The 21,801-nt window shown below is 37.9% G+C and overlaps 1 protein-coding gene across 1 annotated transcript in view; it reads left to right on the top strand.

Annotated features, from left to right (window-relative positions):
- The window catches only part of DNAH14 (dynein axonemal heavy chain 14), a 528,962-nt gene that overhangs the window by 154,459 nt on the left and 352,702 nt on the right, over positions 1–21,801 (top strand). Inside the window, exons 22-23 of the mRNA XM_073011492.1 lie at positions 11,377–11,498; positions 15,382–15,553. Of these exons, the coding sequence (XP_072867593.1) occupies positions 11,377–11,498; positions 15,382–15,553 (294 nt within the window). The remainder of the gene's footprint in view (positions 1–11,376; positions 11,499–15,381; positions 15,554–21,801) is intronic.

Here is a 21,801-nt window from a genome sequence, read left to right as displayed (position 1 = left end):
TGGATTCCTAGGTATTTTATTCTCTTTGAAGCAATTGTGAATGGAAGTTCATTCCTGATTTGGCTCTCTGTTTGTCTGTTACTGGTGTATAAGAATGCCTGTGATTTTTGCACATTAATTTTGTATCCTGAGACTTTGCTGAAGTTGCCTACCAGCTTAAGGAGATTTTGGGCTAAGATAATGGGGTTTTCTAAATATACAATCATGTTATCTGCAAACAGGGACAATTTGACTTCTTCTTTTCCTAACTGAATCCCCTTGATTTCTTTCTCTTGCCTGATTGCCCTAGCCAGAGCTTCCAACACTATGTTGGATAGGAGTGGTGAGAGAGGGCATCCCTGTCTTGTGCCAGTTTTCAAAGGGAATTTTTCCAGTTTTTGCCCATTCAGTATAATATTGGCTATGGGTTTGTCATAAATAGCTCTTATTATTTTGAAGTATGTTTCATCAATACCGAATTTATTGAGCGTTTTTAGCATGAAGGCCCGTTGAATTTAGTCAAAAGCCTTTTCTGCATCTATTGAGATAATGATGTGGTTCTTGTCTTTGGTTCTGTTTATATGCCGGATTATGTTTATTGATTTGTGAATGTTGAACCAGCCTTGCATCCCAGGGATGAAGCCCACTTGATCATGGTGGATAAGCTTTTTGATGTGTTGCTGAATCCGGTTTGCAAGTATTTTATTGAGGATTTTTGCATCGATGTTCATCAGGGATATTGGTCTAAAATTCTCTTTTTTTGTTGTGTCTCTGCCAGGCTTTGGTATCAGGATGATGTTGGCCTCATAAAATGAGTTAGGGAGGATTCCCTCTTTTTCTATTGATTGGAATAGTTTCAGAAGGAATGCTACCAACTCCTCCTTGTACCTCTGGTAGAATTCGGCTGTGAATCCATCTGGTCCTGGACTTTTTATCGTTGGTAGGCTATTAATTATTGCCTCAATTTCAGAGCCTGCTATTGGTCTATTCAGGGATTCAAGTTCTTCCTGGTTTAGTCTTGGAAGAGTGTAAGTGTCCAGGAAATTATCCATTTCTTCTAGATTTTCTAGTTTATTTGTGTAGAGGTGTTTATAGTATTCTCTGATGGTAGTTTGTATTTCTGTGGGGTCGGTGGTGATATCCCCTTTATCATTTTTTATTGCATCTATTTGATTCTTCTCTCTTTTCTTCTTTATTAGTCTTGCTAGCGGTCTGTCAATTTTGTTGATCTTTTCAAAAAACCAACTCCTGGATTCATTGATTTTTTGGAGGGTTTTTTGTGTCTCTATCTCCTTCAGTTCTGCTCTGATCTTAGTTATTTCTTGCCTTCTGCTAGCTTTTGAATGTGTTTGCTCTTTCTTCTCTAGTTCTTTTAATTGTGATGTTAGAGTGTCAATTTTAGATCTTTCCAGCTTTCTCTTGTGGGCATTTAGTGCTATAAATTTCCCTCTACTACCTGCTTTAAATGTGTCCCAGAGATTCTGGTATGTTGTATCTTTGTTCTCATTGGTTTCAAAGAACATCTTTATTTCTGCGTTCATTTCATTATGTACCCAGTAGTCATTCAGGAGCAGGTTGTTCAGTTTCCATGTAGTTGAGCGGATTTGATTGAGTTTCTTAGTCCTGAGTTCTAGTTTGATTGCACTGTGGTCTGAGAGACAGTTTGTTCTAATTTCTGTTCTTGTACATTTGCTGAGAAGTGCTTTACTTCCAATTATGTGGTCAATTTTGTAATAAGTGTGATGTGGTGCTGAGAAGAATGTATATTCTGTTGATTTGGGGTGGAGAGTTCTATAGATGTCTATTAGGTCTGCTTGCTGCAGAGATGAGTTCAATTCCTGGATATCCTTGTTAACTTTCTGTCTCGTTGATCTGTCTAATGTTGACAGTGGAGTGTTGAAGTCTCCCATTATTATTGTCTGGGAGTCTAAGTCTCTTTGTAATTCTCTAAGGACTTGCTTTATGAATCTGGGTGCTCCTGTATTGGGTGCATATATATTTAGGATAGTTATCTCTTCCTGTTGAATTGATCCCTTTACCATTATGTAATGGCCTTCTTTGTCTCTTTTGATCTTTGATGGTTTAAAGTCTGTTTTATCAGAGACTAGGATTGCAACCCCTGCTTTTTTTTTGTTCTCCATTTGCTTGGTAAATCTTCCTCCATCCCTTTATTTTGAGCCTATGTATGTCTCTGCGTGTGAGATGGGTCTCCTGAATACAGCAGACTGATGGGTCTTGACTCTTTATCCAGTTTGCCAGTCTGTGTCTTTTAATGGGAGCATTTAGTCCATTTACATTTAAGGTTAATATTGTTATGTGTGAACTTGATCCTGCCATTATGATATTAACTGGTTATTTTGCTCGTTAGTTGATGCAGTTTCTTCCTAGCCTCGATGGTCTTTACATTTTGGCATGTTTTTGCAATGGCTGGTACCGGTTGTTCCTTTCCATGTTTAGTGCTTCCTTCAGGGTCTCTTGTAAGGCAGGCCTAGTGGTGACAAAATCTCTAAGCATTTGCTTATCTGTAAAGGATTTTATTTCTCCTTCACTTATGAAACTTAGTTTGGTTGGATATGAAATTCTGGGTTGAAAATTCTTTTCTTTAAGAATGTTGAATATTGGCCCCCACTCTCTTCTGGCTTGTAGAGTTTCTACCGAGAGATCTGCTGTTAGTCTGATGGGCTTCCTTTTGTGGGTAACCCGACCTTTCTCTCTGGCTGCCCTTAAGATCTTTTCCTTCATTTCAACTTTGGTGAATCTGGCAATTATGTGTCTTGGAGTTGCTCTTCTCGAGGAGTATCTTTGTGGCATTCTCTGTATTTCCTGGATTTGAATGTCGGCCTGCCCTACTAGGTTGGGGAAGTTCTCCTGGATGATATCCTGAAGAGTGTTTTCCAACTTGGTTCCATTTTCCCCCTCACTTTCAGGCACCCCAATCATATGTAGATTTGGTCTTTTTACATAATCCCATACTTCTTGCAGGCTTTGTTCATTTCTTTTTCTTCTTTTTTCTTTTGGTTTCTCTTCTTGCTTAATTTCGTTCATTTGATCCTGAATCGCTGATACTTTTTCTTCCAGTTGATCGAGTCGATTACTGAAGCTTGTGCATTTGTCACGTATTTCTCGTGTCATGGTTTTCATCTCTTTCATTTTGTTTATGACCTTCTCTGCATTAATTACTCTAGCCATCAATTCTTCCACTTTTTTTTCAAGATTTTTAGTTTCTTTGTGCTGGGTACGTAATTCCTCCTTTAGCTCTGAGAAGTTTGATGGACTGAAGCCTTCTTCTCTCATCTCGTCAAAGTCATTCTCCGTCAAGCTTTGATCCGTTGCTGGCGATGAGCTGCGCTCCTTGTCGGGGGAGATGTGCTCTTATTTTTTGAATTTCCAGCTTTTCTGCCCTGCTTTTTCCCCATCTTTGTGGTTTTATCTGCCTCTGGTCTTTGATGATGATGGTTACGTACTGATGGGGTTTTGGTGTAGGTGTCCTTCCTGTTTGATAGTTTTCCTTCTAACAGTCAGGACCCTCAGCTGTAGGTCTGTTGGAGATTGCTTGAGGTCCACTCCAGACCCTGTTTGCCTGGGTGTCAGCAGCAGAGGCTGCAGAAGATAGAAAATTGCTGAAGAGCGAGTGTACTTGTCTGATTCTTCTTTGGAGCCTTCCTCTCAGGGGTGTACTCCGCCCTGTGAGGTGTGGGGTGTCAGACTGCCCCTAGTGGGGTATGTCTCCCAGTTAGGCTACTCAGGGGTCAGGGACCCACTTGAGCAGGCAGTCTGTCCCTTCTCAGATCTCAACCTCCGTGTTGGGAGATCCACTGCTCTCTTCAAAGCTGTCAGACAGAGTCCTTTGTGTCTGCAGAGGTTTCTACTGCTTTTTTTTTTTTTTTGGTGGTGGTTGTTTAGCTGTGCCCTGTCCCCAGAGGTGGAGTCTACAGAGACAGGCAGGTTTCCTTGAGCTGCTGTGAGCCCCACCCAGATCGAGCTTCCCAGTGGCTTAGTTTACCTACTTAAGCCTCAGCAATGGCGGGCACCCCTCCCCCAGCCTCGCTGCTGCCTTGCAGTTAGATCGCAGACTGCTGTGCTAGCAAGGAGGGAGGCTCCGTGGGCGTCGGACCCTCCCTGCCAGGTGTTGGATATAATCTCCTGGTGTGCCTGTTTGCTTAAAGCGCAGTATTGGGGTGGGAGTTACCCAATTTTCCAGGTGTTGTGTGTCTCAGTTCCCCTGGCTAGGAAAAGGGATTCCGTTTCCCCTTGCACTTCCCAGGTGAAGTGATGCCTCGCCCTGCTTCAGCTCTCACTGGTCGGGCTGCAGCAGCTGACCAGCACCGATTGTCCGGCACTCCCTAGTGAGATGAACCCAGTACCTCAGTTGAAAATGCAGAAATCACTGGTCTTCTGTGTCGCTTGCGCTGGGACTTGGAGACTGGAGCTGTTCCTATTCGGCCATCTTAAACCAGCCAATTTTTAAAGAAATGGGGCTAACATAATCAAACAATCATATGCAAAACAAACAAAAAACCCTTAAGCCACATCTTACAACATACACAACATTTAACACAAAAAAAGGATTATGGACTTAAATGCAAAACCTAAAACTATGAAACTATGAGAAAAAAACATAAGAGATATTTTTGTGACCTTGCTTTATGCAGATTTCTTCAATATGGCACCAAAACACTATCCGTAGAAGGAAAATTTGTGTATTAGATTTCATCAAAATTAAAAATGTTTGCTCCTAGAAAGACACTTTTAAGTGAACAAAAATACAAACCAGAGACTGGGAGAAAATATTTGTAAAGCATACATCTGATAAAGGACTTGTATCCAGAATATATAAAGAACTATCAAAATTCAATGATAAGAAAACAAAATAATCCTGTAAAGAAATGGGCAAAATATTAAAATAGAGACTTTACCAAAGTGGATATATGAATGGAAAAGAACACATTAAAAGATGTTTAACTACTTTAGGGAGATGGTACTATCATGAGATACCACTACACACCTTAAGAAATGACTAATAAAAGATCATCCCAAGTGTTGGTGTGGATATTCAGGAATTAGAACTCTCACACACTGCTGTGCAGAATGTAAAATGTTACAAGCACTTAAAAAGTTAAAAATACATCTATCATATGATCCAGCTATTTCACTCCTAGGTATTTACCCAAGAGAAAGGAAAGCTAGGTTTATATAAAGACTTGTAAATGGAATGTTCATAGCAGATTTATTTGTAACAGTAAAAACTGGAAACAGCCCAAGTGTACAACAGGTAAGTGATAAGCATTATCATACATGTATACATATACTTTGGAATACTACTTGGCATTAAAAAGGAAATTAAAAATAAAGGAAAAAGATTAAGAGTGAACAAAACCTTCAAGAAATATAGGATTATGTAAAGAGATCAAATCTATGACTCATTGGTGTTCCTGAAAGAGAGGCAGAGAAAGAAAACAACTTAGAAAACATATTTCAGGATATTGTTTATGAAAATTTCTTCAGCTTTACTAGAGGCCAACACGCAAATTCAGGAAACACAGAGAACCCCTGTGAGATACAGTACAAGATGACCATCCCCAAGACACATAGTCGTCAGATTCTCCAAGTTGGAAATAAGAGAAAAAATGTTAAAGTCAGCTAGAGAGAAGGGGCAGCTCTACAAAGAAAACCCTATGAGGTTAAGAGCAGACGTCTCCGTAGAAACCCTACAAACCAAAAGAGATTGGGGCCTACATTCAGAATTCTTACAAAATAGAAATTCCGACCAAGATTTTCATATCCAGCCAAATTAGATTTCATAAGCAAAGGAGAAATAAGATCCTTTTCGGACAAGCAAATGCTGAGGGAATTTGTTACCACCAAACCTGCCTTAAAAGAGGTCCTGAAGGGAGCACTAAATAAGAAAAGGAAAGACTGCTACTGGTCATTAAAATACACATTTAAATACATAGACAATTGACACTATAAAGCAACTACACAATCAAGTCTGAATAATACCCAGCGAACAACACAGTGACAGAATAAAATATACACATATCACTACTAACCCTGAATGTAAACAGTGTACCCCTATTAAAAGGCAAAGAGTGGCAAGTGGGATAAATAAGACCCAATAACGTACTGTCTTCAAGAGACCCATCTTAACTGCAATGACATCATAGGGTCAAAGAAAAGCATGGAGAAAAATCTACCAAGAAAACAGTAAACAGAAAAAAGCAGGAGTTGCTATTCTAATTTCAGACAAAAGCGACTTTAGAAACCAACAAAGATCAAAAAAGACAAAGAAGGGCTTTACATAATGGTAAAAGGTTCAATTCAACAAGAAGACCTAACTCTTCTAAATATATATGCACCCAACACAGGAGCACACAGATATATAAAGCAAGTTCTTAAAGACCTAGGAAGAGACTTAGATAATGACACAATAATAGTGAGAGAATTCAATGCCCTGCTAACAGTATTAGACAGATTATTGAGGCAGAAAATTAACAAAGATATTCAGGACCTGAACTTTGCACTTGATCAAATGGACCTAATAGAAATCTACAGAACTCTTCACCCCAAAACAACAGAATGTACATTCTTCTCCTATGTACATGGCACAGAAAACAATTCTCAGCAAACTTAAAATAGTTAAATTATACCAACCACACTCTCAGTCCACAGTGCAATAAAAATAGAAATCAATACTAAGAAAATTTCTCAAAACCATACAATTACATGGAAATTGAATAACCTGATCCTGAATGACTATTGGGTAAATAATGAAATTCAGAGAGAAATTAAGAAATTCTTTGAAACTAATGAGAACAAATATACAACATACCAGATCTCTGGGGTACAGCTAATGCAGTGTTAACAGGGAAATTTATAGCACTAAACTCCCGCATGAAAAAGAAAGAGCTCAAATTAACAATCTAAAACTCCCACATGAAAAAGAAAGAGCTCAAATTAACAACCTAACAATACAACCAGAGGAATTAGAGAAACAAGAGCAAACCAACCCCAAAGCTAGGAGAAGATAATAAATAATCCAAATCAGAGCTGAACTGAAAGAAATTGAGGTGTGGAAAGCCATCCAAAAGACTGAGTTGAGGAGTTGGTAATTTGAAAAAATTAGGATACACAGACTTCTAGCTACAATCATAAGAAAAAAATAGAGAAGATCCAAATAAACGCAATTATAAATGACAAAGGGGACATTACCACTGATCTGACAGAAATACAAGAAACCTTCAGTGACTACTATGAACACCACTGTGCACACAAACTAGAAACACTAGAAGAAAGAGATGAATTTCTGGGCACATACAACCTCCAAAGACTGAACCAGGAAGAAATTGAATCATTGAACAGACCAGTAATGAGTTCAAAAATTGAATATGTAATAAAAAGCTCAAGAATAGATCACAGCCAAATTCCACCAGATGTATAAAGGAGCTGGTACCATTCCTACTGAAATGATTCCATAAAGTTCAGGAGGAGGGACTCCTCCGTGACTCATTCTGTGATGCCAGAATCATCCTGATACCAAAACCTGGCAGAACACAATGAAAAAAAACTTCAGGCCAATATCCTTGACGAACATGGACATAAAAATACTAGCAAACTGAATCCAGCAGCACATCAAAAAATCTAAGCCATTCTGATGAAGCAGACTTTATCCTAGGATGTAAAGCTGGCTCAACATACACAAATGAATAAATGTGATTTATCATATAGACAGAACTAAAAACAAAAATCACATGATTATCTCAATAGATGCAGAAAAAGCTTTTGATAAAATTCAATGTTCCTTTATGTTAAAAACCCTCAACAAACTAGGCTTTCAAGGAACATACTTCAAAATAATAAAAGCCATATATGACATACCCACAGCCAACATCATACTGTATAAGCAAAAGCTGGAAGCATTCCCCTTGAAGATCAGAAGAAGCCAAGATTCTATCTCTCATCACTCCTATTCACCATAGTGCTAGAAGTTCTAGCCAGAGCAATTAGGGAAGAGAAAGAAATGAAAGGCATCCAAATAGGAAGAAAGGAAGTCTAACTGTCTCAGTTTGTAGACCATATGATTCTCTACCTAGAAAATGCCACATATTTCTGCACAAAAGCTCCTAGATCTGATAAACAACTTCAGCAAAGTTTCAGGATACAAAGTTAATGTACAAAAATCAGTAGCATTTCTGTACACCAACAACATCCAGCCTGAGAGCCAAATCAAGAATCAGTCCCATTCACAATAGCCACAAAAAGAATATGATACTAGGAATACAGCAAACCAGGAAAGTGAAACATCTTTACAAGAATTACAAAGCTTGCTCAAAGAAATCAGAGATGACACAAACAAAAGAAAAAACCATCCCACGCTCATGGATAGGAAGAATCAATATTACTAAAATGGCCATACTGCCCAAAGCATTTTACAGATTCAGTGCTGTTCTTATCATGCTACCAATGAGATTCTTCACAGAATTAGAAAAATGTTTTAAAATTCATATGAAACCAAAAAGAGCTCAAATAGCCAAGTCAATACTAAGCAAAAGAATAAAGCTGGAGGCATTACATCACCTAACTTCAAACTATACTTCAAGGCTACAGTAACCAAAACAGCATGGTACTGGTACAAAAGCAGACACATAGAACAGTGGAACAGAATAGAGAACCCAGAAATAAAGCCACACACCTATGACAATCTGATCTTTGACAAAGTTGATGAAAACAAGACACAGGGAAAAATTTTATATTCTATGGAATAACTGGCTAGCCATATGCAGAAGATTGAAACTGGAACCCTTCCTTTCAACATATACAAAAATCAATTAAACATGGATTAAATACTTAACTGTAAAACCTAAATCTGTAAAAGCCCTGGAAAATAACCTAGGAAATACCATTCTAGGAGCCAAGGCAAAGATTTCATAACAAAGTCACCAAAAGCCACTGCAATACAAACAAAAATTGACAAATGGGACCTAATTAAACTAGAGAGCTTCTGCACAGGAAAAAAAAAAAAAAACAAAAAACCTATCAACAGAGTAAACAGACAACCTATAGCATGGGAGAAAATTTTTGCAAACTATGCATCTGATGAAGGTATAATATCCGGAATCTATAAGGAACTTAAACACATTTACAGGTAAAAAACAAACAACTCCATTAAAAAGTGGGTAAAGGACATGAACAGACACTTTTCAAAAGAAGACATACACATGGCCAACAAGCATATGAAACATTTCTCATCACTAATCATGAGAGAAATACCAATCAAAACCACAATAAGATACCATCTCACACCAGTCAGAATGGCTATTATTAAAAGGTCAAAAAATAACAGATGCTGGTGAGGTTGCAGAGAAAAGGGAATGCTTATACATTGCTGATGGGAATGTAAATTAGTGTGGTGATTTCTCAAAGTACCTAAAACAGAACTACCATTCAACCTAGTAATCCCATTATTGGGTATATACCCAAAGGAATATAAAATTGTTCTATCATAAAGACACATGCACACTTATGTTCATCACAGTACTATTCACAATAGCAAAGATGTGGAATCAACCTAAATGCCCATCAACAGTAAACTGGATAAAGAAAATGTGGTATATATACCCCAAGGGATACTATGCAGCCAGAAGAATGAGATCATGTTCTTTGTAGCATCTTGGATGGAGATGGAGGTCATTTTCCTAAGCAAACTAAGACAGGAACAGTAAACCAAATACTGCATGTTCTCACTCATAAATGGGAGCTAAACATTGAGTACACATGGACACAAAGAATGGAACAACAGAGACTGGGGCCTACTTGAGGGTGGAGGGTTGGAGAAGGGTGAGGATAAAAAAGCTACCTACTGTGTGCTATGTTATTACCTGGGTAACAAAATAACCTGTATACCAAATCCCTGTGATGTGCAATTTACTTGTATAATCTGCACATATACTCGTGAACCTAAAAGTTATACAGAAAAAGGGAATGAACTATTGATATAGGTAACAATATGGATCAGTCTCAAAATAATTATGCTAAGTGAAAGAAGTCAGAGCAAAGGGAATACATGTTGTATGATTCTGTTTATATAAAATTCTGGAAAATACAAACTATAGTTTCAGAAAGTAGATCAGTGGTTGCCTGGTGGTAGGGGTAGGAAGGGATAGGAGGAAGGAATTCCAACAGGACACAAAGAACGCTTTCAGGGTAACGGATATGTTTGTTATCTTGATTGTAGTGATCATTTGACAGGTAGAAGAACATGTTAAAATTCATAGAATTGTATAATTAATGTATTTATTTTTGATATGGAGTCTTGCTTTGTCACCCAGGCTGGAGTGCAGTGGCACAGTCTCTGCCTACTGAGTATCTGGGATTACCGGCACCTGCCACCATGCCTGGCTAATTTGTTGTTGTTGTTGTTGTTGTTGTTGTTGTTGTATTTTTAGTGAAGATGGGGTTTCACCATGTTGGCCAGGCTGGTCTGAAACTCCCGACCTCAAGTGATCTGCGCGCCTCATCTTCCCAAAGTGCTGGGATTACAGGTGTGAGCCACCGTGCACGGACAAAATTGTATACTTTAAGTATGTGCACTTTCTTGTGTATCAGTGATACCTTAATAAAGCTATTGAAATATAAAATAAAGTTAAAAAGTAAGAAATATGGAGGTAAGTACCAGAAGTCAAATATAAATGAGTTATAAATGGTTCCCCATGAGGAGCCAGAGAGTTAGGCGATGGGCAAGTCCACTGGTTTCCAAATAAGCCTTTTAGTATTAATTTATTTTTAACTATTTTCCTATTATTTTAATAAACATAGCAGTTGGAAAAAAGACACTATAGCCATACAATGGAATTTTCTGAAATCATTAAAATAGTGAAGAAAACGTGTAAGTACTGACATAAAACCTCTCTAGAAGACATTATTTGTTATGAAATGCAAGTTATAAAACAATATATATAATATGGTTGTATTTATATTTATATAATACATTAGGGATATTGTGTGTGTATCTATATGTGAAATTATGCTTAAAGAAAGGACTGAAATAATATGCATATAACATTTCTGGTTATGTTTCCTCTGTGATAAGAAGTAGGAAATAAGTGTTGAGTGCTAGACATACATGTTAATTTCTACATGTATATGTGTGTTACTCAAATCTTTTACAAAAATATTTGCTTGTTGTATAATAAATATGACAGCAAATGGATGAACAGGACATCTTAAACCTCTCCTACAACTAAATATAATTAGATCTGTATTCATTTATGTGACCTTCTATTAATTATTTTCTGTATGTCAATGACTGATAATCACCTTTGATCTGTTTCTGTTATGTAACTCTTAAAGAAGAATTTTATATATTTAGATGTGTTTGTATATATGTTTCTATCATTGTAGGATCTTGTGAATGAATGGGATCAAAACTTGACTCTCTTCTCTTACACCCTTGAGGAATGGATGAATTGTCAAAGAAATTGGCTTTATCTTGAACCAATCTTTCATTCTTCAGAAATAAGAAGGTAAAATACCATATACGGGTTAAAAATGCATTGTGAGTAATTTATTTTCTTTAATTCTTGAGAAATCATTTCTTCAATGAACAGTCAAGCTATCCTATCCTACTTATAGACACAGGAGTATAATTTGCTGAATCATTATTATTTTTCTTTCATAAAAGATTATAAGCACATTTTTGTAAACCTTATTACTTGACTATTGGTATAAAAATATAAAGAACTAAGAAAGAAGTGTTAATACATCATTATTGGCTGGGCACATTCACTCACGCCTGTAATCCCAGCACTTTGGGAGGCCGAGGCAGGTGGATCACTTGAGGTCAGGAGTTCAAGACCAGCCTGACCAACATGGTGAAACCCTGTCTCTACGAAACATACAAAAATTAGGTGGGCATGGTGGTGGGCACCTGCAATCCCAGCTACTCGGGGGGCTGAGGCAGGAGAATCACTTGAACCTGGGAAGTGGAGGTTGCAGTGAGCCAAGATTGTGCCACTGCTCCAGCCTGGGCGACAGAGCATTGCTCTGTATTTTAAAAAAAGTATCAGATACATCATTATAATCCCAAAACTACAATATTATGTGTCTCTTTCATTCTGGAATACTAGTGTGGTTTTGATGTGAATCATAAACATGTTATTAGTAGCATTCATACATTAATAAGAATTTCTTAGGCTGAGTGTGATGGCTCATGCCTGTAATCTCAACACTTTGAGAGGCCAAGATCACCTGAGCACAGGAGTTTGAGATCATCCTGGGCAACATAGGGAAACCCCGTGTCTAAAAAAAACACAAAAAAACCCAGCCAGGGTTGGTATCACATGCCTGTGGTCCCACCCAGCAACTTGGGAGGTTGAGGTGAGAGGATGGCTTGGACCCAGAAGGCCATGGCTGCAATGAGCTGTGACTGCACGATGGCACCCCAGCCTGATCCATACCACAGAGAGACACTGTTTCAAGAAAAAAAAAATAATAAATAAATAAATTTATTACTATTACTTTGTGCCAGATGGAAGAATAGAGGGCCTGGGCAATTGTTAAAAATTCTACCTTTAAAAAACACCATACCATTCCAATTAATTGACCTCTGACTTTTTAAAGTGATTGGTCTTAAGGGTGCCCAAGTTGAGACAAATAAATTAGGCAGAATTTAAACTATTGATAGCAAATCATACAAGCTAGTTTAGCAGCCATTCTGAAATAAGGTAGGAAAACATTGGGTGTGTATTTGAAAGGCCTATTATAGCAATGGAAAATCTGGAAAATCTTATGTCATAATATTGAGGCCATCCTGGGCAACGTAGGGAAACCCCACATCTTAAAAAAAATACAGCCAGAGTTGCTACATAAATACACAAGTGTAAAATATTATATCATTTTAGCTGGGATTGCAGGTGCCCACCACCATGCCCACCTAATTTTTGTATGTTTAGTAGAGACAGGGTTTCACCATGTTGGTCAGGCTGGTCTTGAACTCCTGACCTCAAGTGATCCACCTGCCTCGGCCTCCCAAAGTGCTGGGATTACAGGCATGAGTGAATGTGCCCAGCCAATAATGATGTATTAGCAATTCTTTCTTAGCTCTTTATATTTTTATACCAATAGTCAAGTAATAAGGCTTAGAAAATAAGTCAAGTAATAAGGCTTACATAAATGCAAAATATTATGTCAAGTATTTTGTATTTTATTTTGGAGGCAAAGTGAAGCCATTAGATTACAAAAGGGAACAGTTTAAATATAAGTTTGCTTTGTGGGGAACAATATCCATTTGTGTTACACATGTATATTTCTTATATGTGTTACACATGTATATTTCTTATATGAATGCTTGGGATTCTTTTATTTGATTGATCTGTAGTTCTGAAAGTTCTCAAAGGTGAAACCACGTATCTAAGGTGTATGTCCTTATGGATGCAACAACGTTGAGCCTTAAGTTTAAACTTTAATACTACCTTTTACTAAAGATCAGAATCCTTGGCAAGAGCGTTTAAAGTGTCACTAAATGGTTCCTTTATAGGATTTTCTGAAGTTGAAAAAGATATTTTCAACTATAGGATTCTTAAGGCATCTATATAATAGATCTAAAGAAAAGAAAAAGTGGGTCTATAATGGATCTGCCTTTGAGTAATGGAGCAGGATGATGAGCCCTGATACCAGGGAAAAAGCATGAAGAAGAAGAATGGGACAAGAGATGCATTACAGGGGCAGACTATCTAAAGGGAATATATGAGAGTATAGAATGCAGTGCCATTTACCAGAGCTCCAAACTAACTATGAGGGCTGTGCTAGGACATCCCAGAGACATTGGAAGGATACTTAAGAGAAGGTGAGACTGAAGTCTCCTCCTTGATAGGATTTTTGCTGAGCTACAGAAAACTTCTAGGTCCATCATGCAAGATAGGGAATGGGATAATAGTGGAAGGGTTCTTGGGAGATTTTGACATGTATTTCCCTAGAGTGTAGGGACATTAGAAACTAGCGCTTGCCTCTTCTCTGAATTTTAAAGCAGCCTTTAATAACAGGGCAAGGAAGAAGTACAAGAATACATGGTTATCTTAGACCAGTGGTTTTCAACCAGAGGTGATTTTTTGACCTCTAGGGGACATTTCACAGTCTGGAAACATTTTTACTTGTCACAACTGAGGGGATACTACTGGCATCTCATGGGTATAGGTCAGGATATTGTTGAACATTCTACAATGCACCAGAACCTCTCCCTACCCCCAACCCCCCACACCAAACAAAGAATTATGTAGTCCAAAATGTCAACAGTGCAGAAACTGAGAAATCCTGACAGACATAGTAGGAGTTTCCAAGCTAGAGCCACCTTGGAAGATCTCCACCCCAAAATGGCAGAACAAGGGAGTCCCAGAAGTGTATTACTTAGAGCAGGAGCTTGAGGAATGGTTGTAAGAGGTCAGCTGGCAAGCGCCAAGAGGTTGCGATATAGAGGTTCCTGTTGGGGTGCTCTGAAATCTCCAGCAATGTAGCTTATGGATATCTGCCATGACAGAGGGCATGCAAGAGGCAAAAGAGGATTCACAGTAACACTAGCTGAGTTAAGAAAAAAAAAGTCCCTCTAAATTCCTCCCCTCTTCAACTTCAGAGCCAAGAGGAGTTTGAATCAGGTTGAGGCTAGGGTGGGAGAGGGGTAGGAAATATAGGTGAAGAGAAAAAAAGTGAAAGAATGCAACTATATAACTGTAGAAAATATCTCCCTCATTCAATTCCAATAACAGCAGAAACAAAACTAAATATATTAATGGTTTATCACCTCACATGTGTGTTTTGCTTCCCTTTTCCAAAGGGAGAAAATAATGATAATATTCTGTAAAGGAAAATTTATATACCAAGGCTGACATGGCCCTTACATTTTCTTATCCTCTAAGATGAGATAACCATTAATAGAACTTCAGTGTTTTTATACATACCTCTATACTCTTGCTTCTAAGCTGAATGCCGTCTGTGTCTTCTATTCACATCAAAGCTCTACTTCTTTAAAACACGGATTAAATAGTGTCTTCTCCAAGAAGCTCTTGGCAGATACCATTTCTGCTCCAGAATGTCAGTAACCCTTTGTTTTATTACATTTCTTAGGACACAAATTATTTCTACTTACCTTATGTAGAATTTCTATATATCTGTCTTCCACTGTATACTAAGTATAATCTTGTTAAATGATGGTTGTTGTGTCTAATTTATCCATTTCTTACCATGTACATCACTTGTACATAATAGGCACTTAAAACCTATCTTTGATGATTTGTCAATAAAATTTAACATCAAATGTTTTGTAACAAACAGTATTCCATGGTAATGCATTACATTATAGATTTTAATTATAGTGCCTTCAAAAAAATAAAATGACATCTAATTTTGTTTCTAAAGGCAACTCCCAGCAGAAACAGAACTTTTCTCTCAAGTGATTTCCATGTGGAAAAAAATAATGTCAAAAATACAAAACAAACAGAATGCTTTGCAAATAACCACTTCTGCAGGAGTCCTTGAAATTCTGCAAAATTGTAATATACATCTTGAACATATAAAGAAAAGCCTTGAGGTAAAACTATAGCAATTCTAAAGCACTGAATCATTTAACAAAAGTAAAGTAAAAGTTATATAATGTAATCTACTGCAGAAGCTAATTCCAGTGCAGATTTTCTTTATTTTAGCTGCCAACAATTTTTTAAACTCTCAGTACCTATAGAGTTAATAAAAATATTATCAAAAGGAAAAGTGTATGGACTAATCTAAATGACCATTGGGAAATTATCAAACTTTTGAATGCCCAGGTTCCCTTACCTTTTATTATTTATTTATTTATTTATTTATTTATTTATTTTTGACATGGAGTCTTGCTCTGTTGCCCAGGCTAGAGTACAGTGGCGCAGACTCGGCTTACTGCAAGCTCCGCCTGCCAGGTTCACACCATTCTCCTGCCTCAGCCTCCTGAGCAGCTGGACCCCGCCACCACACCCAGCTAATTTTTTGTATTTTTAGTAGAGACAGGGTTTCACTGTGTTGGCCCGGATGGTCTCGATCTCCTGACCTCGTGATCCGCCTGTCTCGGCCTCCCAAAGTGCTGGGATTACAGGCATGAGCCACCGCGCCCGGCCTTACGTTTTATTTCTCTTTTTTTCTTTTTCTTTTTTTTTTTTTTTTTTGAGACGGAGTCTCGCTTTGTCACCCAGGCTAGAGTGCAGTGGCCGGATCTCAGCTCACTGCAAGCTCCACCTCCCAGGTTTACGCCATTCTCCTGCCTCAGCCTCCCACGTAGCTGGGACTACAGGTGCCCGCCACCTCGCCTGGCTAGTTTTTTGTATTTTTAGTAGAGACGGCATTTCACCATGTTAGCCAGGATGGTCTCCATCTCCTGACCTCGTGATCCTCCCGTCTCGGCCTCCCAAAGTGCTGGGATTACAGGCTTGAGCCACCGCACCCGGCCACGTTTTATTTTTCAAGAGAGATATCCTATCTTTTTTTAAATATAAGACATGACTTCCTTCAGAAGGTTAATGCTTTTAAAAAATATTGTTAGTTTTTAATTTTTGTAGATACATAGTAGGTGTATATATTTATGGGGTACATGAGATATTTTAATGTAGGCATACAATATAAAATAATCACATCAAGGTAAATGGGGTATCCATAGCCTCAAGCACTTACCCTTTGTGTTAAAAATAATCCAATGATAATCTTTTAGTTATTTTTAAATGTAAAATTAAATTATTGTTGAGTATGGTCACCCCGTTCAGCTATCAAATACTAGACCTTATTCATTCTGTTTTTTGTACCCATTAACTATTTCTTCTTCTCTCTCTCCCATTCTCTCCACTACTCCTCCTATCCTCTGGTAATTATCCTTCTACTGTCTGTCTCCATGATTTCAGTAGCTTCAAATTTCAGTTTGAAATTTATTTGTGGGAATTTCAGTTCCCACAAATAAATGAGAACATATGAAGTTTGTGTTTTTGTGCCTGGCTTTTTTTTGCTTAACATAATGACCTCCAGTTCCATCCATGTTGTTGCAGATGACAAGATCTCATTCTTTTTTATGGCCGAATAATACTCCATTTTGTATATATACCACATTTTCTTTATCCATTCATCTGTTGACAGACACTTGGGTTGCTTCCAAATTTTGGTTATTGTGAATAGTGCTGCAGTAAACACAGAGTGCAGATACATCTTCAATATACTGATTTCCTTCCTTTTGGGTATATACCTAACAGTGGAGTTGCTGAATCTTATGGTAGCTCTATTTTTGGTTTTTTGAGGAACCTCCAAACTATTCTCCATAGTGGTTGTACTAATTTACATTCCCACAGTGTACAAGGGTTCCCTTTTCTCCGTATCCTTGCCAACATTTGTTATTGCCTGTCTTTTAGATAAAAGCCATTTTAACTAAAGTGAGATGATATCTCATTGTCACTTTGATTTGCATTTCCCTGATGATCAGTGATAATAAACACTTTTTCGTATACCTGTGTGATGGTTAGTTTTGTGTCAACTTTACTGTATTAAAGGATGCAAAGTATTGTTCCTGGGTGTGTCTGTGAGGGTGTTGTCAAAGGAGATTAACATTTGAGTCAGTGGACTGGGAGAGCCAGACCCACCCTCAGTCTGGGTGGACACCATCTAATCAGCTGCCAGTGCAGCTAGGATAAAAACAGGGAGAGGAATGTGGAAGGACTAGACTGGCTAAGTCTTCTGGCCTTTATCTTTTTCCCTTGCTGGATGCTTCCTGTCCTTGAACATCAGACTCCAAGTTCTTCAGCTTTTGGACTATTGGATTTACACCAGTGGTTTGCCAGGGGCTCTCAGGCCTTCAGTCACAGACTGAAGGCCTGAGAAGGTTGGCTTCCCTACCTTTGAGGTTTTGGGACTCTAACTGACTTTCTTGCTTCTCAGCTTGCAGACAACCTATTGTGGGACTTCACCTTGTGATTTGTGTAAGTCAATACTCCTTAATAAACTCCCTTTCATATATACTTCTATCCTATTAGTCCCTTCCCTCTAGAGAACCCTAATACAACCCTGGTAGGCATTTGTATGTCTTCTTTTGAGAAATGTCTGTTCAGATATTTTGCCCATTTTAAAATGAGATTATTAAATTACTATTACTTTTTTTTCCTATAGAGCTGTTTGAACTCCATGTATATTCTATTAATAGTTATTAATCCCTTGTCAGATGGATAGTTTAAAAGTATTTTCTCCCATTCTGTGGATTGCCTCTTCATTATTTTGTTGATTGTTTCCTTTGTTGTGCAAAAGCTTTTTAACTTGATATGATCCCATTTGTCCATTTTTCCTGTGGTGGTCTCTGCTCATGAGGTACTACTCAAGAAATCTTTGCCCAGTCTAATATCCTGCAGAATTTCCACAGCATTTTCTTTTAGTAGTTTAATAATTTGAGGTCTCAGATTTAAGTGGTAAATCCATTTTAATTTGATTTTTGTATATGACAAAAGACAGGAGTCTAGTTTTATTCTTCTGCATATGGATATCCAATTTTTCCTGCACCTTTTGTTGACGAAACTGCCCTTTTTCCAATGTATGTTCTTGGCACCTTGGTCAAAAATGAGTTCACTGTAGACGTATGGATTTGTTTCTGGATTTCTCATTCTGTTCCACTGGTCTATGTGTCTTTTTTTATGTGACTACTGTGCTATTTTGGTTACTGTAGTTCTGTGATACAGTTTAAAGTCAGGTAATGTGATTCTTCCAGCTTTGTTCTTTTTGCCCAGGATAGCTTTGGATATTCTGGGTCTTTTGTGGCTTGATATAAATTTTACGATAGTTTTTCTATTTCTGTGAAAATGTAATTGATACTCTGATAGGGAGTGCATTGAATCTGTACATTGCTTTGAGTAGTGGGGACATTTTAACAATATTGGTTCTTGCAATTTAAGAATATAGAATATCTTTCCATTTTTTGGTGACCTCATCAATTTCTTGCATCAATGTTTTATATATATATATATTTTTAATTATTATTATACTTTAAGTTCTAGGGTACATGTGCATAATGTGCAGGTTTGTTACATATGTATACTTGTGCCATGTTGGTGTGCTGCACCCATCAACTCGTCAGCACCCATCAACTCGTCATTTACATCAGCTGTAACTCCCAATGCAATCCCGCATCCCTCCCCCCTCCCCATGATAGGCCCCAGTGTGTGATGTTCCCCTTCCCGAGTCCAAGTGATCTCATTGTTCAGTTCCCACCTATGAGTGAGAACATGCGGTGTTTGGTTTTCTGATCTTGCAATAGTTTGCTAAGAATGATGGTTTCCAGCTGCATCCATGTCCCTACAAAGGACACAAACTCATCCTTTTTTTATGGCTGCATAGTATTCCATGGTGTATATGTGCCACATTTTCTTTTCTTTTTTTTTTTTTTAATTTATTTATTATTATTAAACTTTAAGTTGTAGGGTACATGTGCACAACGTGCAGGTTTGCTACATATGTATACTTGTGCCATGTTGGTGTGCTGCACCCATCAACTCATCATTTACATCAGGTATAACTCCCAGTGCAATCCCTCCCCCGTCCCCCCTCCCCATGATAGGCCCCGGTGTGTGATGTTCCCCTTCCCGAGTCCAAGTGATCTTATTGTTCAGTTCCCGCCTATAAGTGAGAACATGCGGTGTTTGGTTTTCTGTTCTTGTGATAGTTTGCTAAGAATGATGGTTTCCAGCTGCATCCATGTCCCTACAAAGAACAAAAACTCATCCTTTTTTATGGCTGCATAGTAATCCATGGTGTATATGTGCCACATTTTCTTAATCCAATCTGTCACTGATGGACATTTGGGTTGATTCCAAGTCTTTGCTATTGTGAATAGTGCTGCAATAAACATACGTGTGCATGTGTCTTTATAGCAGCATAATTTATAATCCTTTGGGTATATACCCAGTAATGGGATGGCTGGGTCATATGGTACATCTAGTTCTAGATCCTTGAGGAATCGCCATACTGTTTTCCATAATGGTTGAACTAGTTTACAATCCCACCAACAGTGTAAAAGTGTTCCTATTTCTCCACATCCTCTCCAGCACCTGTTGTTTCCTGACTTTTGAATGATTGCCATTCTAACTGTTGTGAGATGGTATCTCATTGTGGTTTTGATTTGCATTTCTCTGATGGCCAGTGATGATGAGCATTTTTTCATGTGTCTGTTGGCTGTATGAATGTCTTCTTTTGAGAAATGTCTGTTCATATCCTTTGCCCACTTTTTGATGGGGTTGTTTGTTTTTTTCTTGTAAATTTGTTTGAGTTCTTTGTAGGTTCTGGATATTAGCCCTTTGTCAGATGAGTAGATTGCAAAAATTTTCTCCCATTCTGTAGGTTGCCTGTTCACTCTGACGGTAGTTTCTTTTGCTGTGCAGAAGCTCTTTAGTTTAATGAGATCCCATTTGTCAATTTTTGCTTTTGCTGCTGTTGCTTTTGGTGTTTTAGACATGAAATCTTTGCCCATGCCTATGTCCTGAATGGTACTACCTAGGTTTTCCTCTAGGATTTTTATGGTATTAGGTATAACATTTAAGTCTCTAATCCATCTTGAGTTAATTTTCGTATAAGGAGTAAGGAAAGGATCCAGTTTTCAGCTTTCTACTTATGGCTAGCCAATTTTCCCAGCACCATTTATTAAATAGGGAACCCTTTCCCCATTTCTTGTTTCTCTCAGGTTTGTCAAAGATCAGATGGCTGTAGATGTGTGTTATTATTTCTGAGGACTCTGTTCTGTTCCATTGGTCTATATCTCTGTTTTGGTACCAGTACCATGCTGTTTTGGTTACTGTAGCCTTGTAGTATAGTTTGAAGTCAGGTAGCGTGATGCCTCCAGCTTTGTTCTTTTGACTTAGGATTGTCTTGGAGATGTAGGCTCTTTTTTGGTTCCATATGAACTTTAAAGCAGTTTTTTCCAATTCTGTGAAGAAGCTCATTGGTAGCTTGATGGGGATGGCATTGAATCTATAAATTACCTTGGGCAGTATGGCCATTTTCACGATATTCATTCTTCCTATCCATCAGCATGGTATGTTCTTCCATTTGTTTGTGTCCTCTTTTATTTCACTGAGCAGTGGTTTGTAGTTCTCCTTGAAGAAGTCCTTTACATCCCTTGTAAGTTGGATTCCTAGGTATTTTATTCTCTTTGAAGCAATTGTGAATGGAAGTTCATTCCTGATTTGGCTCTCTGTTTGACTGTTACTGGTGTATAAGAATGCTTGTGATTTTTGCACATTAATTTTGTATCCTGAGACTTTGCTGAAGATGCTTATCAGCTTAAGGAGATTTTGGGCTGAGACAATGGGGTTTTCTAAATATACAATCATGTCATCTGCAAACAGGGACAATTTGACTTCTTCTTTTCCTAACTGAATCCCTTTGATTTCTTTCTCTTGCCTGATTGCCCTAGCCAGAACTTCCAACACTATGTTGAATAGGAGTGGTGAGAGAGGGCATCCCTGTCTTGTGCCAGTTTTCAAAGGGAATTTTTCCAGTTTTTGCCCATTCAGTATGATATTGGCTGTGGGTTTGTCATAAATAGCTCTTATTATTTTGAGGTACGTTCCATCAATACCGAATTTATTGAGCGTTTTTAGCATGAAGGCCTGTTGAATTTTGTCAAAATCCTTTTCTGCATCTATTGAGATAATGATGTGGTTCTTGTCTTTGGTTCTGTTTATATGCTGGATTACGTTTATTGATTTGCGAATGTTGAACCAGCCTTGCATCCCAGGGATGAAGCCCACTTGATCATGGTGGATAAGCTTTTTGATGTGTTGCTGAATCCGGTTT

This window comes from Chlorocebus sabaeus, chromosome 25 (genome assembly GCF_047675955.1).
Source record: "Chlorocebus sabaeus isolate Y175 chromosome 25, mChlSab1.0.hap1, whole genome shotgun sequence".
NCBI classification, from domain to species: Eukaryota; Metazoa; Chordata; class Mammalia; order Primates; family Cercopithecidae; genus Chlorocebus; species Chlorocebus sabaeus.
This window is presented reverse-complemented; position numbering and strand designations above follow the sequence as displayed.